The sequence below is a fragment of the Odocoileus virginianus genome, chromosome 28 (genome assembly GCF_023699985.2).
Source record: "Odocoileus virginianus isolate 20LAN1187 ecotype Illinois chromosome 28, Ovbor_1.2, whole genome shotgun sequence".
Lineage (NCBI taxonomy): Eukaryota > Metazoa > Chordata > Mammalia > Artiodactyla > Cervidae > Odocoileus > Odocoileus virginianus.
The window spans coordinates 41195949-41212329 of record NC_069701.1 but is presented as its reverse complement, the minus strand read 5'-3'; the positions used below and the strand labels follow the sequence as shown (position 1 = coordinate 41212329).

Here is a 16381-nt window from a genome sequence, read left to right as displayed (position 1 = left end):
AATGGGCAGGAAACCCAAAGAGAGGAACACACACACACACACACACACACACACACACACACACGGCTGACTCACTTTGCTGTACCGCGCGCGCACACACACACACACACACACACACACACACACACGGCTGACTCACTTTGCTGTACCGCAGAAACTGACACAGCAGTGTAAAGCAACTACACTTCACTAAATGAATGAATGAATTTTTAAACAAGGAACACATTGGGCCCCCTAGAACTTGCAGAAATGCGGAGTCCACACCCAGGGTGCAGCATGTGCAAGGGCCGCCCTCATGTTGGCCCACTGCCAACGGACCGCCCAGACCCGGCCTCTCTGCCCCAGAGCCGCAACGCAGAGGTGAGGAGGCGGCTGGTCGCAGCCTCGGCAGCGCTCTGCTCTAGCTCACGCAGCCATCCAGAGGCTGAGATCGCCGGAGGAGCAAGGGACCCACATCCCCCTCAGGACAACAGAGACAGCCGCCGTCACTCACTTCGCGGACGTCCCGCTGCAGCTTTGTGTTCACTTCCTCGGACTTGATGAGGTCCTTCCGGGCCGTGTCCAGGTCCTCCTCCAGCTCCGTTACGTGGGCAGACAGGGCTGCCAGGCGCTCCTTCATCTGGCTCTGCTCCCGCGACTGCTTGTCAATGACTTCCTGGAGCTCGATCACCTTGGCCAGGTCTTCCTCGTGGCTCAGAGAGGCGTCGGAGGATCTCTAAGGGGGAAAGGAAGCCTTAGACGGCCGTGTTTCGGGAGGGAGGGAACAAAGCACTTCCGGGAAATCAGTGAGGTTCCCAACAGCCCCGCACAGACTGGATGGTAAATGGAGAACTGGACAGAGCACGAGCCCGAGGACTTGCCTTTCCATTGGCGCTCGGCGTGTTTTCCTGCTCGTGATTTACGTCAAGCACCCCATCCGTTAGTACCTTTTTCTGGTTATTCTGCTCTTTAAGAATCATCAGCTGAAACCAAAAAATTGAATGAGAGTAAAGCAATAAGTAAAGACAGCAAAACTCCATTTGGAAAAACTCTAAACTGAAAACACAACATAAAAGGAACAAACATGGTGATGCTATCCATCCCGAATACAACCAGGGGATTAGAGTCAGAATCCACCTTCTACTGGACAAAGGGGCACTCAAGAGATCCTGCAGCTCTGAACCACGAGTCGGGTTTACAAGTCATTAAAACAACCCGGATGGGCGGGTCCTCAACCAGAAAGGTAAATGACAGCTGATGTCCACCACTACAGCCTTCACACTCTTTTGAAATGGAAGGGTAGGAACGACAACCTGTAGCTGAAATCGCGCGGTGACTGGCCAGGCTCACCTCTTTGTGTGTGGTGCCTAGCTCCTCTTCCAACAAACTGCACCTTTCCAGCGCCACGCGCAGCCGCTCCCTCACCTGGAACAGAAGGCGCCGTGTCACCGTTCATGCGTGTGTTCACGGGTGCATGTACGTCAGGGCCCCCTCACTGTACACGCATCCCGATACGCGGCTACGGTGAAGGAGCACCTTCAATGTCTCTCATTGACCCTAACGTCAAGGAAATCCGCTTGTTAACAGCTTTCAGCTCCAAGTTTGAGAAAAAACATGTTACCTTAAATTAATTCTACTACCCAGTTCTCAATTGCAAATTTATATATAGAATATAATAAATCTTGAGACATGTATGCCAACTAATACTTTTCAACTGGGGGCTTCCCAGGTGGCTCAGTGGTAAAGAATCTGCCTGAGAGGAAAGGAGAGCAGGTTCGATCCCTGAGTAGGGAAGATTCCCTGGCCACCCACTCCAGTATTCTTGCCTGGAAAGTCCCATGAAGAGAGGAGCCTGGTGGGCTACAGTCCACAGGGTCGCAAAGACTCGAACCTGACTGAGCATGTACACAGGCAACACTTTTTAACCACAGAGACCTCTGTGACTTCTTACAGAAAAAACGTTGTTTACAAGAACACAAGATGCTCAGAAGTAAACCAGTTACACAAACACGTGCATCGTCCACCTAACCAGGCAGCAAGTGTACAAATCCAGGAGGGCCGGGAGGCTGGTACCTTCTCGTCCAGGGCCTTGTGGTGCTCGAACAGTGATTTCAGCGCCTTGAGCACCTCCACCTCGCTGGACACGCCGGCGGGGGACTGCGCCTGCCGCTTGACCACCGTCATCCGGAGGGACCGCTCATGCCGGGAGACCAGGCACTCCAGGTGCTCCAGCAGCAGCTGCGGGGCAGGGCCGGGGCAGCACCTTCAACCGCAAGCTTGAATCCGGGGCCAAAGACACCCCTCGGCCTCACGCTACGGCCAAAACCGTGCTAAGCAGGTCGGAATCCCGCCAGTCCAGTCCAAAGTTAGAGTGGACTTCCCTGGTGGCCCAGCAGTTAAGACTCCACACTTCTGCAGGGGTCATGGGTTTAATCCCCATTAGGGAAAGTAAGATCCCACACAAAGTGAAGCATGGACAAAAATGTGAGTCAAGAGAAACCCCCCTCAAATGTACTAAAATTACATTAGCTCTCAACATAAATTTGAAGCAAGGTATGAGAACCCTGAACTGATCCACCCTGGTATGCTCAGCGGGAAGATGTGAAAAATGAGCTGAAAACCAGAGTTCAAAGACAGCAACGCGGAGCCCAGCAGTGAGCCCCGTGGGGCAAATGTCAACACGTGAGACCCCCCTACTGACCCTGGTGTTGTTCCTTTCTGCTTTCAGCTCCGCGATTTCCTCTTCTCTTTCAAGAAGCTGCTCCCTGCATACATTTAGTTCTTTAGTAAGTGCTGCGAACTCCTAGAAAACAGTTAAATGAGTAAGTGACTAAATGTAAACACAAATCAAAAAGAGACTGAGACTCTGAAGACTGACCCTGTCAAGCCTCTCCAGGCTCCCTCCACACAAAGGATCTCCCTGCCCCTCCGGAGAAGAGGGGGTCCGCTGACCCCAAGACCACACAGACCAGCACAACTTAGACCGGCCTTCAGCTTCCACCTCGACCTGGCAGGCCCGCGCCAGGGGAGGACCTGGAATCCAAGCCTGCCTTCTCCAGACCCAGGGAAGTCTGAGATACTTTCCTAAACATAAATCCTAACAACAAAGTGGATGAAGAGATTCTTCAACGACACACAGACAAGTGGCCCAGAACCCCTGGGGAGAGCGAGGAAAAACGTAAGGTCCGCACGGCCGCCAGGCTCTGGAGCACTCCCCTGGGGAAAGGCTGACGGCACCCTAAGGCCAGTGTTAGCCTGACTCCACTGAAGTCACCCGTCATTCAATAAGCTGGGTAAAATGGTAAATTCATGCTATACGTATTTTATCACAATTTACACGCGCACACACACACACACAACTCTTTGGAGACAAGGTGGCTCCTAAGAGCATCGATCAGCTGCAGAACGTGAACAGCCCTTCACATCAGGATTTCCGCGCAGACTGGCAAACACAAAGCTCCAGTCCCGCTGGGAAGAAGCAATCCAGCGTGTTCTCACACCAGACAGACTCTGCCCACGCAGCACGGGCACTGAGCGTCATGGCTGGGAAGCGGGCAGGGAGGGGAGCCACGGGGACTAATCTCCTCTCCACGGCTCCCCAGGATCAAGGGAAAGATGCAGACGCTGTTCTCCGAGTGGGGGGATGTCTATGGGAAGAGCAGGCTTTGGAGGGAGCGCTAAATGTCCAGTTTCAGACAAGCTTCAGCTCAGACGTACTCAGGCCTTTAAGTGGCAGTGTCAAGTCCAGAGCCTCCCAGCCTGCAGTCCTAGGCGACACAGGCCAAGGTGAGACCGAGCGGCAAGGCGCTGAGCGTGGGCAAGAGGAGCCGAGGTTTGAGCCCAGTGAGAAGCCACTGCTGGGAAAGGAGAGGCGCCGGCAGGGGAGGCCAGGAGGGAAGGTACCATCTCAGGAGTCAGGAGCCCTGCGAGGAGCGGCCAGAGTCAACGGGTGCCTGGAGAGGGTCTGCTGAAGTGGAGGCCAACAGTGGCCGGGACCACAGCAGGTCAGCAGCCCTGGCAGGGTCGAGAGCCCAGTGGACAGAGGATGAGGGGGGAGGGCAGCGGCGAGCACACGCTCGCTCTCGGGAGGGACTCTGCAGTCAAGCGCTGAAGGCAATCGGGCGACGGTTACAGGAGACGCAGGGTCAGGAGAGCTCTGATACAGGATGAGCTGACGATGGGGGTCCGGGGCGGGGTGGGAGCTGAGCGGGCAGAGGGCGCCTTTCCCGGGCGCACGGCTAGGTCAGATCCATGGGCCCAGATCCAGATGAACAGCGAGCTGGTGGGGGCACTTTCTGGAAGTCCTGCTTTAATCTCTCCCAATTTCACTGAGAAAACAGATGCCTCTGCGCTGAGAGGAAGGGTGGGTGAGACTCACTGGGGGGAGGCGGGAGGCAGCCGTCACGGAGCAGGGCAGGACACGGACCGCGGCCGTGGGCCTCCCAGTAGACTGCGCGCCGCGTGGACGGGGGACTGACACAACAGGAGCAGGTTCCCACCGGGTGAGAGAGGTGTGTGTGTGTGTCTGTGTGTGTGTGTGGGAAAGGCTGGAGAGGCTGTCATGGTAGTGGTCTGTGGCGTTTCCGTGGGGGAAGACAACTGGGGAGACGTGGAAGGCCGAGGGACCAGGCATCATGGGGGGTGTGGCGAGCAGGCCCTGGAGGCACGACTGTGCGGCTGTCTCCCCACTTCCACTCGCAGAGGACCCTTCCCCACATTCCCACCAGCTCCCTTTTTTAACCCCTTCAACACCAGACGCAAGCCTGTATCTTTTATACACAAAGATTCCCCTAATAGCGCCAAACTGTCTTCATTCCCCTATGAAGAGGCTATCTAATTCCCATCATTTTGGCTAAATATAAGTGCTTCTTACAATGAATCCAACAGTTAAAACCGTTCTATGAGATACCACTTTGAATACACTAGAAGACAAATGTATAGAACTTCACAATTATTTTTACTCCTTAGAGAAAAACTCTTCTCTTTGCTCAAAAGAATTCAACTGAAAAAAAGTATCAAAGCAAATTAAACTTAGGAGTTTAGATAAACATTAGACAGGAAATTCCAAAGTTTAAGATTCCAAAAGCATGTTCATATGTGCACTGCATTTGTATTATTTTTGCAGAAAAAAACTAGGAGAGCCTGAATAAATTCCAAATATGTGCAATAAATGACCTACATGATTTCCACGATAAGAACCTAATTGTCAGCATCCAAACTTTTTTCTCTTTAGAAAAAAATGTTTGTTTAAAAAATATTGTAAGCCAGTTAAAACTGACATTCTATTCACTGTAATTAAAGTTTGAAGTTCACTCTTTGAAAGTGAACAGATACAACAATCATGGGAATATTTTCAGTTTAAAATATAAGTCTGTACAATACAGATTTGCATTTCCATTTGACATTTTCTAGGACTGAGACCAGGGAAAATAACATCCAACCATTAACGTCAGTTTTAAAAACCTGATTTCACATAATGTGTTAAAATACCAATACTCATCATTTCTGAGTCTGGACAACAGGACCAGGTTACTCAAACCAGGCATGACTGGTCCAAGTCCACAATCGAGCTGATTTCACAGCGCGTCCTACAGACGGGATGCGACATTCGACTTGGAAGTGACGACCCTGCTCTATTCCCAGACGCGGCAGGAGGACTTGGGGTGGGGGTGGGGGTGGGGCGGGGGCAGGGAGAGCGGCAGGGTCTGGTCAAGGTCCACCCTCACGGGGTCCCAAACCCTTCCGTCTCCTGCCCACATCCCGTGTGCTTCACCTGACCGCCCTGTGTCACACACAGTTCTACACCTTCTAATCTCCATCAATAGTTCTAGTTTTTAATTACTTATTATTTTTGCTAACCTGCTGAGAAAAGAATAAAGCTCCACTGGAGGCAAAAAGTGTATGTACTCTTAGTAAAGGGACATTGGAGTGTAACAAAGGATGGAAATGGGGTCTAATTCTTAGAAAACCAAAATGAACACCCGAAAACTGACTTGCAGACCTCACTCAGATCATCTACCAGCCGCAGCTATTTGCTACAGTCAGGTGTAAAACTAGATTAAACTCTGAATTCAAAGATAATTAGAGGCTTATATATTCAAATGAACTAGCAAATCACATATTTGAAACTCCAATGTATTGATTAAAAGTTGCTTAGAAAGGTTATGTGTAACTGTTTATATTGTGACCTAATGATGGGAGGATGACAGAGGGACACTTAGAAAGAAAAAGACCAACTTTACACCTGTGCAAAATATGAGTCACAAGTTCACTCAGTTCAGTTCACTCACTCAGTCGTGTCTGACTCTTTGCAACCCCATGAATCGCAGCACGCCAGGCCTCCCTGTTCATCACCAACTCCCGGAGTCCACCCAAACCCATGTCCATCAAGTCGGTGATGCCATCCGACCTTCTCATCCTCTGTCGTCCCCTTCTCCTCCTGCCCTCAATCTTTCCCAGCATCAGGGTCTTTTCAAATGAGTCAGCTCTTCGCATCAGGTGGCCAAAGTATTGGAGTTTCAGCTTCAACATCAGCCCTTTCAATGAACACCCAGGACTGATCTCCTTTAGGATGGACTGGCTGGATCTCCTTGCAGTCCAAGGGACTCTCAAGAGTCTTCTCCAACACCACAGTTCAAAAGCATCAATTCTTCGGCGCTCAGCTTTCTTCACAGTCCAACTCTCACATCCATACATGACCCCTGGAAAAACCATAGCCTTGACTAGAGTTGGCAAAGTAATGTCTCTGCTTTTTAATATGCTGTCTAGGTTGGTCATAACTTTCCTTCCAAGGAGTAAGCATCTTTTAATTTCATGACTGCAACCACCATTTGCAGTGATTGTGGAGCCCAAAAAAATAAAGTCAGCTACTGTTTCCACTGTTTCCCCATCTATTTGCGATGAAGTGATGGGACCGGATGCCATAATCTTAGTTTTCTGAATGCTGAGCTTTAAGCCAACTTTTTCACTTTCCTCTTTCACTTTCATCAAGAGGTTCTTTAGTTCTTCACTTTCTGCCGTAAGGGTGGTGTCATCTGCGTATCTGAGGTTATTGATAGTTCTCCCACAATCTTGATTCCAGCTTGTGCTTCCTCCTGCCCAGTGTTTCTCATGATGTACTCTGCATGTAAGTTAAATAAGCAGGGTGACAATATACAGCCTTGACTTATTTAAAGTCATGAATGTGATAGCACTGGATTTTCAACCACCGATTATTTGCAAGCAGAGAAAAACGCATAAGCAGTTCAAAGGTCCCAATACATGTGATTTTTCTTATTTCTAAGAATTGTTGTTGCTGTTTAGTCGCTCAGTTGTGTCTGACTTTGCGACCCCATGGACTGCAGCATGCCAGGCTTCCTTGTCCTTCACTATCTCCCAAAGTTTGTTCAAACTCATGCCCATTGAGTTGGTGATGCCATCCAACCATCTTATCATTTGTCGCCCCTTCTCCTCCTGCCATCAATCCTTCCCAACATGAGGGTCTTTTCCAACCAGTCGGCTCTTTGCATCAGGCGGAAAAATATTGGAGCTTCAGTTTTGGCATCAGTCCTTTCAATGAATATTCAGGATTTCTAAGAATAGAGACTGACAAAATTTATGCTCATACATAGCATTTGGCAATTAAATAATGGAGGTTGTATAGTCTGAACTTAAAAAAACATGGTGCAGAGCAGTACTGCAATGTGATCTCAATTCAGTTAAAAGCAAACACAATCTTTCATATATATATATATATGAAACACACACACACATATTTCTTATATAAGAAATAGAGATGGCTACCCACCAAACTGCTATGCAGATTATCCGCTGTGGCTGGGAAAGTAGGCTGGAAATGGAAATTCTTTTTTATTTTCAATTAAGTATGCACTCTCTTTGTATTAAGAAACAAAAAACAGGGACTTCCCTAGCGGTCCAGCTTTCGCTGCTGAGGGCCTGGGTTTGATTCCTGGCAGGGGCACTAATATCCCACAAGCTCACGGCCACAGACAAATAAATAAATAAAGTAAAAGAATGGAATTAATAGCCCAACTTACACACACACACACACACCAAAGGCCAATCCTCATTTCTTTTTTCCCTTTAAACAACACTAAACCGCAGGGCATGAGCAGAGCAGGGACCGCCCGCGTGGCCGTGACTCACCCAGACCCTCCTCCCGCCCCTGTGTCTCAGTCCCGCCCGCGCCCCTGCCCTCCCGGGGCCACTGCAGGGGGTCCTCGGCCTCGCTGACCGGGCTCCACTCGCTGACCCGCCTCCCTGCTCTCCTCCCCTTGCCCTGGTCCCCTGCTCTCCACTCAGATCCGCTGTGCTCCGGGGGCTCCGTCCGAGGGCCCCTGTTCTCCCTACACACGCAGTGCCCATCTGACCTGTGTCAGGCCTCAGCCCCCAGGCTGGGCAACTGTCCACCAGCCCCCTGCGCATATCCACGTGGCTGTCTTAATGGTTTTCCTCATCTCCCTCCTGGCCCCTCGGAGCAACCACGTGGCCTCCCTGCCCCGCCCCCAGGTGAGCCAGATGCCGGGACTGCTGAGGCTGCTGACTGGACCTCCACCCGAAGCTCCCAGACTGCATGCTGCCACCTCCTCGGCCTGGGCCACTGTGCCCTGCCCCGAAAGAAACCCTGCCCCGTCAGAAGTCACTGCCCATCACCCCTTCCCTCCAACCTCTGGCAGCCACTCGTCTGCTTTGTCTCCAGGACTTGCTTGCTCTGGACACCTCACACAGACCAACGTGCACGCTTGTCCTTGGGGGTCTGGCTTCCTCCACTCAGTGTAACGTTCTCAGGGTTCACACACGGCACCGTGTGGGCCACCGCTTCACTCATTTTCACGGCTGGACAATGATTCATCAAGTGGGTGCAGCACATTCTGTTTACCCACTCAACTGTTAGTGGACATCTGGGTTGCTCGTGCTTTCTAACTATGAGGTTGGTACAAAAGTAATTGCGGTTTTGGATCGTGGACGTTAAACCATTACAACTGGGCTCAAACACACCTTTCTTAACCAAAATAGGAACACTACAATCAACACATTTTTGCCAATGAGAAATAAGTTTGTTTACTCCTGTAGGGTAAAAATCTATGCTTTGGGATTCAACAAACTCTTGGAAAGCATTTTCTGCCTCCTGCTGGTTGTGGAAGCGTTCCTCCTGCAAAATGTTGTTGAGATGCCTGAAGAAGTGGCAGTCAGCTGGCGACAGGTCAGGTGAATACGGTAGCTGAAGCAACACTTCGCAGCCCAACTTGTTCCGCTTCTGAAGCGCTGGATGCGCGACATGCAGCCGGGCACCGTGGGGGGGGAGCCTGGGCCTACTCTGCTGACGAATGCCATCTGCATGGGTTGCAGTTTTGGGTGCATCTCATTGACCTGCTGAGCGTACTGCTCAGAGGTCATAGTCTCACCAGGATTCAGAAAGCTGCAGCGGACCAGATGGGCAGCAGACCACCAATCAGTGACCATGATCTGTTTTTAGTACAAGTTTGGCTTTGGGAAGTGCTTTTGAGCTTCTTATCAGTCCAACTGCTGAGCTGGTCTTTGCAAGTTGTATAAAACCCACTTTTCATCATATGTCACAATCCGAAGGAGAAATGGTTGTTGTTGTGAAGGATAAGAGAAGGCAACACTTCAGAATTATTTTCTTTTTAAATTTTTGGTCAGCTCATGAGGCACCCACTTATCAAGACTTTTCACCTTTCCAATTTACTTCAAATGCCAAACAACCATAGAACAGTCGACACTGACTTCAACAAGAACTTCTCACGTAGTTATAAGAGGATCAGAGTCAATGATGCTCTGAGAGCATCTGGTCACCGTCAACTTCTGATGGCCGGCCACTGCGCTCATCTTCGAGGCTGTCGTCTCCTTTACAAACCTCCTGGACCACCACTGACAGCAGCAGTAATGGCAGCAGCACTGAAGGGGGCTTAGGATAGAGCGCACACACACACTCTCGCAGCGGTGACAAAGGTATACGTGATAAAACTCTCCCTTCCAGTGCCCGCCTGCTCTCCACACAATCGGTAATTAAGCTATGCGCTCCCTGCATATGTATGTGTATATGCATGCCCACAAATATATCCATCTCCCCTTCCTTTTCTATAGTTAGGGACATAACCTAAAGATGCTTCCCCATCAGTCCACAAAGTTCTTTTCCTTTTTCACAGCTGCAATGACTGTAGATGCCAATGAATTCAAAGCGGTAACTTACCTTTCGTGCACTTGCTGATGGACATGTGCGTCTGTGCCTCCGATCTTCTGCTGTTACAAACAACATGGCAACAAATGACCTTGCACATACGTCATTTTGCACGTGTGCCAAGTTTATCTGTAGGATAGCCTGAGAAGTTCTGAGTCAAAGGACATTTATTATTTTAATGGACACTGCTGAACGATTCCTCATGGGCCAGCAAGGTGTGAAAACATCTGTTGTTCTGAAGTCCCCTCATCCTGGCTGTTATTAAACTCTGGTGTCAATGTTTCTTTTTTGGATCCACCCTCCTCCTTTCTCACCCATCACACACAAGTCTCCAAAACCTTCTTCCGTGCTAGACACTGGCGGCATGCCCGCCACAGGCTGCGAGCAGCAGGCACCACGTTCCCTGGAGCGCTCTTGCACTCCCCTGACCCTCTCCGGGCAGGGGATTAGCTGACGTGTCTCTTACAAAGAAGGCTCAGCTTGTTTGTGAGGTTATTATACTTCCTCATTTTCTCACTTGACCACGTGTAACATGAATGCCACTTTATCCTCATTTAGGTTACTGTCATTTTTCTTTGATCAAACACAAGTGAGGTTGGTCTGTTTTCACTTATCCTACTGTATCTGCATGTTCCTATACTGTTCTGCAGAACGGCTTCTGACCATCTTCTCTTAAACTGAAACGCTCATTAGCAGGAGTACACACATCTGACTTACATGGTCTTTCAGTGCAGTCATGCCCAAGCACTTAGATAACAAAATACTTTACTGTAAACAAATGCTAAAAATTCACTTTATGTTACAATTAGGGTAGGTACTGATTTCTTAAACTCATATGTGTTTAGGTAGATTTTTAAACAAATGCAATTTTACAAGAAAACAAATTATAAATTATAATTATAATTTTATAATTCCCAGGGGCTGGGAATGCGTGTTTATACGGAGACGACTCACTTTCTGCAGAGCGGAAACTAACACATTGTGAAGCAATTACGAGTCAGTAAAAAATGATAAATGAAAAAATATTATAAAAGGAGCTGCCGGATCGCTCCGAGGAGACCTGCTGGCTGAGAGGGGTACGTGTTTCTAATGCCGTAAATTACAGCGTACTAGATAAACACCACTTCTGCCACTTTTGTCATCTCTCTGGACAGTCTATAATGTACAGGGTTTTGAAGTCTTGATGAAAAAAGAGTAAAGATCACAAACGACTCTCGTCATGCCCCGATGATGGGCTGCTCTGCACAGGTTCAGCGGGCGTGGCCCCTTTACAGGCCTGGGTAGATGAGGATGGCCTCGCTGCTGCTTAAGCATGAAAGAAACTTCACTTGCAAAAGGAAAAAGGCATTAATTTTGCTCAAATGTTACCACCACTTCTCCATTTAGAATAGTTGCCTTTTCTAACCTCCTCACGGTAATAAAGGACAGATTAAAATATTATGCTATTACAAAACAGTAAAAATAACCATAAACCTTTGATTATTTGGTTGGATATCCAAATTACTTATTTTTTATTACATATATAGTATACATGCCCAAATATAAGGCAATTTCAAGTACAAAGCAACTCCCCTAGCTTCCCATTAAGACAACTGCCAACTGGTCGGCCACTTTAACATACACTTTTAGGAAGGCAGGTTGAACAGTCAACTCTGACTCAGGCATGGTCCTACATATTTATGAAAATAGATAAATAACTTATTCTAGTTGCATGTGAAGTTTTTGTGTCTAGCAAGCGTATATTCTACCTGCAGTCACACTGCATGGACTGAACACATCTCTGAGAGATCCTTTATGCTTTCTACTCTTTGCTGTGACCATGGCGGGCCTCCTTTTGGGGAGCCATTTGGGAAACATATGACACTGACCACCACGTGGGCACCCCCATGCATCTTATGTTAAGGCAACAATGTGGGGCGCTGCACGTGGCTCCAGCTCCGGGACCCCAGGCGCTCACCGCTCCCTCACCCCCACGGCCACACTCCAGAGCCACTGGTGGTCCTGCCACAGCCTCCTGGCAACGGCGCCACCATGAAACACGGGCAGATAAATGTCCGGAAGAGGTGGGAAGGACAGCGATCAAGCACCCTGAACCTGGAGAGGAAGCCGACGCCACCTCGAAGGAAGGACCACACTAGAAGGAGCAGCCCCGCCCAGTGGTAAGGCACCGTCAAGCCGCCCTCCCCGCCCACCCCTGGGCACTGCTCCCGGCCTGCCCAGGAGGTCACAGCTTAGCAAGTCTCCACAAAGCTCTGTGGTTGCTCCAGGTTTTTCTGATTTACTCACAATTTTAGAATATTTCAGGCTTGTCATTAGCTGCCATAGTGCCTCAATTTTGTACCACCCCCCCAAAAAAAGCCACAATCAATTCTTTTACTTGGGTTTAAGCAGGAGAAGGGGGCAACAGTGGCCTCACCAACTCAATGGACAGGAGTTTCAGCAAACTCCAGGAGACAGGGAAGGAGAGGGAAGCCTGGCATGCTGCAGTCCATGAGGTCGCAGAGTCGGACACAACTTAGCGACTGAAGAACACAGCGGCGCTCTGTGCAATTACTGTATGACGTTATTAAATGAGAACATCGGAGACACGTAGGCGCCTTCAGACCCTGCCTTCCAGGGCCCTCACAGGTGTCGGCAGACAGTTGCACAGGAAGGCTTATAAGACAGGACCTGCTCTGTTGCCCTGTGAGACTGCAATGTCGGCAGGAAGAGAAATTTCTACCATGTTCCCAGCAGGTACTACTGAAGAGCAGCTCTCTGACATGCAACAGGGCCAGCAAACACTGCCCCTGACTGTGCTCTGGAGTGGCAACATGGCTCTGGCTAGCATGGAACAGACACGGGGACCACGACTGAGGCTCAAGCCTCAGCACGCAGGAGACCGAGGACGGCTGAGGGCCACTGTCCGGATACACCAGACGCGAGGCAGGGGTCTCGGAGTGAATCAAACGACGCGGGACAAAGCCATAGCCCAAAGGGCTTCCTTAGGGAGCCCCTCCTGGGGCTCTAGTGACTCAGTCAGTAAGACACAAGCTTGAGAGTGAGCAGCTTCAGAGGGTGCATGACCACACTTACAGCATTTCCTGAAACTCTGCGGACAAGTCAAAGAAACACAGGTGCGTCCGTGTTTACGGCCACACACCCAAGGCTGAAAGTAATAAGTACAACTGAACTTGAAAAAGGCTTTTGATTCTCTGTCATGCAGTTTTCTTAACAAGAATGACATTGGCTACTGGAAAACCACGGAGCTGATTGGTGGAAATGATACAGATAAAGGGTTTATTGTCCATACAGCGCCTCGCTGCCCGCAGGGCCGCCCCTCAGCCTGGCGAGACCCTGTCCGCCCATCAGGAGTCTCCCGCAGAGGCTGGCAGACGACCGGCTCTGCCCCTGGTCACCCCCTTCCTGGGAGCCACACTCGCCAGGCCTTGGTCAGCGGGTCTCCTCCCACCCCCACCCCGTGTCACAGCCGCACACTCTCCTGCAGCCTGAACGGGGCCTCGGGCCAGGCTGAACCACTCACCTCCTGGTTGAGGCTCTCCCAGGCCTCCTGCAACATTTCACTGCAGGGACCCTAGTCTACCCTGCGGAAGATGGAGTCCCCTCATTGTTGAAAACTCAGCCCCCGCGAAGAGCCGGGCACCACGCAGGTGTACAGGCGGTAGCTCTACATGGAGTCCGGAATACACCACCTCCGACAGCGACGGTCGCCACTTTGTAACCTTCCTCATCTCCTGTGGGTCTGTGTATCCCTGTCCTGCAAACCTGTCTGACAAGAGTCCCCTGTTACAAGTTTTACCCTTTAATTTAACAAGAGGATACCTCAGAATGAATCAAAGGCCCAGGGACACAATCCTAACTGAAGCTACAATTATGTAACAACATAACCACAGGTATACAGTTCTTACTCTGAGGCTCTATTAAGCTTGGTAGATAGAAACACAGCCTGAAGAATGAGTTGCCCTGTTAGCTCAGACAAACAATTTACTGAACAACGACAAGAGCTTCTGAGGCACTATACTAAGTACACATGAGGTTAAAGATTAACGGCAATAACTTTATTTTCAATTAACGCTTTATAGTTTTCAAAATATTTTCATATATGTTATTACATTTTATTCTCAGCCACCCAGTAAGGCACTCACAGTGACTTCCTTTTACAAATCAGAATACACAGGCCCAGGCAGGTTAGTGAAGTGCAAAGGTCACTGGGTTAATAAGTGGCTTGCAGGGGAGAACCGAGTACAGACGTTACGTTATCTGCAGGAGAAGATAACCGGGTGAGCACCAGAACCAAGCCCACAGGCAGCCTGAGCTGCCCCCACCTGCGCTGGGGGGCGCGGGGCAGGGGGCGCGGTAAGGGGTCTGCAGATGCCGCCAACCCCCTGCAGGTATCACAGCGGACGCTCCATGCAACTTCCCACCAAAGCTGCCTGTAACACTGGGAAAGAGAGTACCCATGTTCTGTAGATGACAAAACAGTCTCAGGAGTGAAACACCATGGCTGAGATCGGGATGCTATTAAGCTGAGGACGTGAAACAGGTGCAGGGGGTGGAGAGAAGGAAAGACTGGGTGGAAAAGAAAGAAACCACTCAACAGCGAGTGAAGAGGAAGGGACTGTCACAGCCAACAGGAACATCACCAGCATCCCCACAGGGAAAGCGGAAGGGCGGCCACACGCCCGCAGGAGACGATCTCGTGGTTCTCCTGCTTCCTCACGCGTGGCCTTGGGATATGCCCACCCCTACTGCTTCATCTGCTTTTTCCTTAAAGTTGAAGGCATTTTAAAAACTGGAGAAAAGACAAAAAGAATAAAAAGTCAAGCCAGCCCCAGGCAGCAGAGTCCATCACATTCTCCAGACGGGCAGCCCCTGAGGCCTGGCAGAAATCAGAGGTGTGAGGAGACCACCCAGGGCTGGCCTCGGCCATGAGACAAACGTGGGGTTTAGAACAAGGGAGCGGGAAAGGCGTTCCGGGAGAAGGGACGTGTGCAGGCCACGGTGTGAGGGCAGGGGAGCAGGCTGAACAGACGGGCTCGGCAGCAAGGACAGGCATCTCTGGAGGGAGCCGGTGTGGGAGCTGAGGGAGCTGGGACGCGGGCCGGGAGCTGGCACTCCAACAAGGAGCTGAGCCCGGCCTCTGCGGCCAGGGAGGGCACTGCACACAGCCGAGGCTTGGCTCGCCTGGGAGCTGGGCGGGCTGGCAAGGAAGGGCAGGAGGCGCCCCGTGAGGCTCAGCACCCAGGGCCCACGCCGGGAGCCAGGAAACGGAAGGAAAGAGCAGCAGTGTTAGCAAAGAGAAACCGAGACTGTGCCGCGTGGTCCTGGAGGGGACAGCGGGCGGAACGTGGAGGCGGGCGGCGGGGAGGCTGGGTGGCCGGCACAGCTCTGCACACGGGCCACGGCCACGCTGAGCCCAGGGCCTCGGCGCGTGGTGCGTGCCGACCTCGGGGCTGAGGACACAGCCATGCAGTCCCCTTGGAGGTGGACCACCTGCACCTGTTACAGACAAGAGGCAGGAGGCCAGGATGCGCGTGTGTTCGCCTGACACAAGAGGAACACTTCTGTCCTAGTGAAGACAGTCATCCTGCTGCCTGGGGGTGGCAATGGCTTCCTTTCCCTCAATGCTCTCCACAGAGGCTTTCCTAACGTGAAGAAAGGGAACCTAACACCTGCCACTGGGCACGGGAAATACACACAGGTGGGGACACAAGCTCCCTCTAAACTACGGACGATGTTTAAAGGGACCATAAACGCAGATTACGTGTGTCAGTATGTCTATTATCATACAACTTCCAGTGAGAAAACCTTAAGACGAAGTTAACTGAAGCAACACCGATAGGGTTTTCAAAGCACAGGAAAACACACATTCCAAGGCGACACCAAGGAATTTCACTTCCTGAGGGAAATAAAACTGAGCAGCAAGATGAGGTATTAGCCTGAAGTCGCTCACCCTGAACAGGTACACCAGAAAGTGTCTCACTTCCTGGCACTGCCTGGCCCTTTTAGTACAAATAGGCAAGTACTGGACATCCAAGGTTTGGACAAAGCAGGCACAACCTATCAGCAGGAATGCGCTTTCAGGCAATCTCTTCATTCATTGTTCAACTTTTTGGGGACGAAGAATTTCTATGGTTTGCACAAGAAAACAACCTTGGAATGTACATTCTTTCCAACTTAAACCCTTTGTTCTAACCACCCACC

General features: G+C 50.5%; 1 protein-coding gene across 1 annotated transcript in view; it reads right to left on the bottom strand.

Annotated features, from left to right (window-relative positions):
• PPFIA1 (PTPRF interacting protein alpha 1) overlaps nt 1-16381 on the bottom strand; it is a 73103-nt gene that overhangs the window by 39120 nt on the left and 17602 nt on the right. Inside the window, 5 exon segments of the mRNA XM_070457807.1 lie at nt 494-715; nt 861-962; nt 1330-1404; nt 2053-2217; nt 2681-2782. Coding sequence (XP_070313908.1) covers nt 494-715; nt 861-962; nt 1330-1404; nt 2053-2217; nt 2681-2782 — 666 coding nt within the window.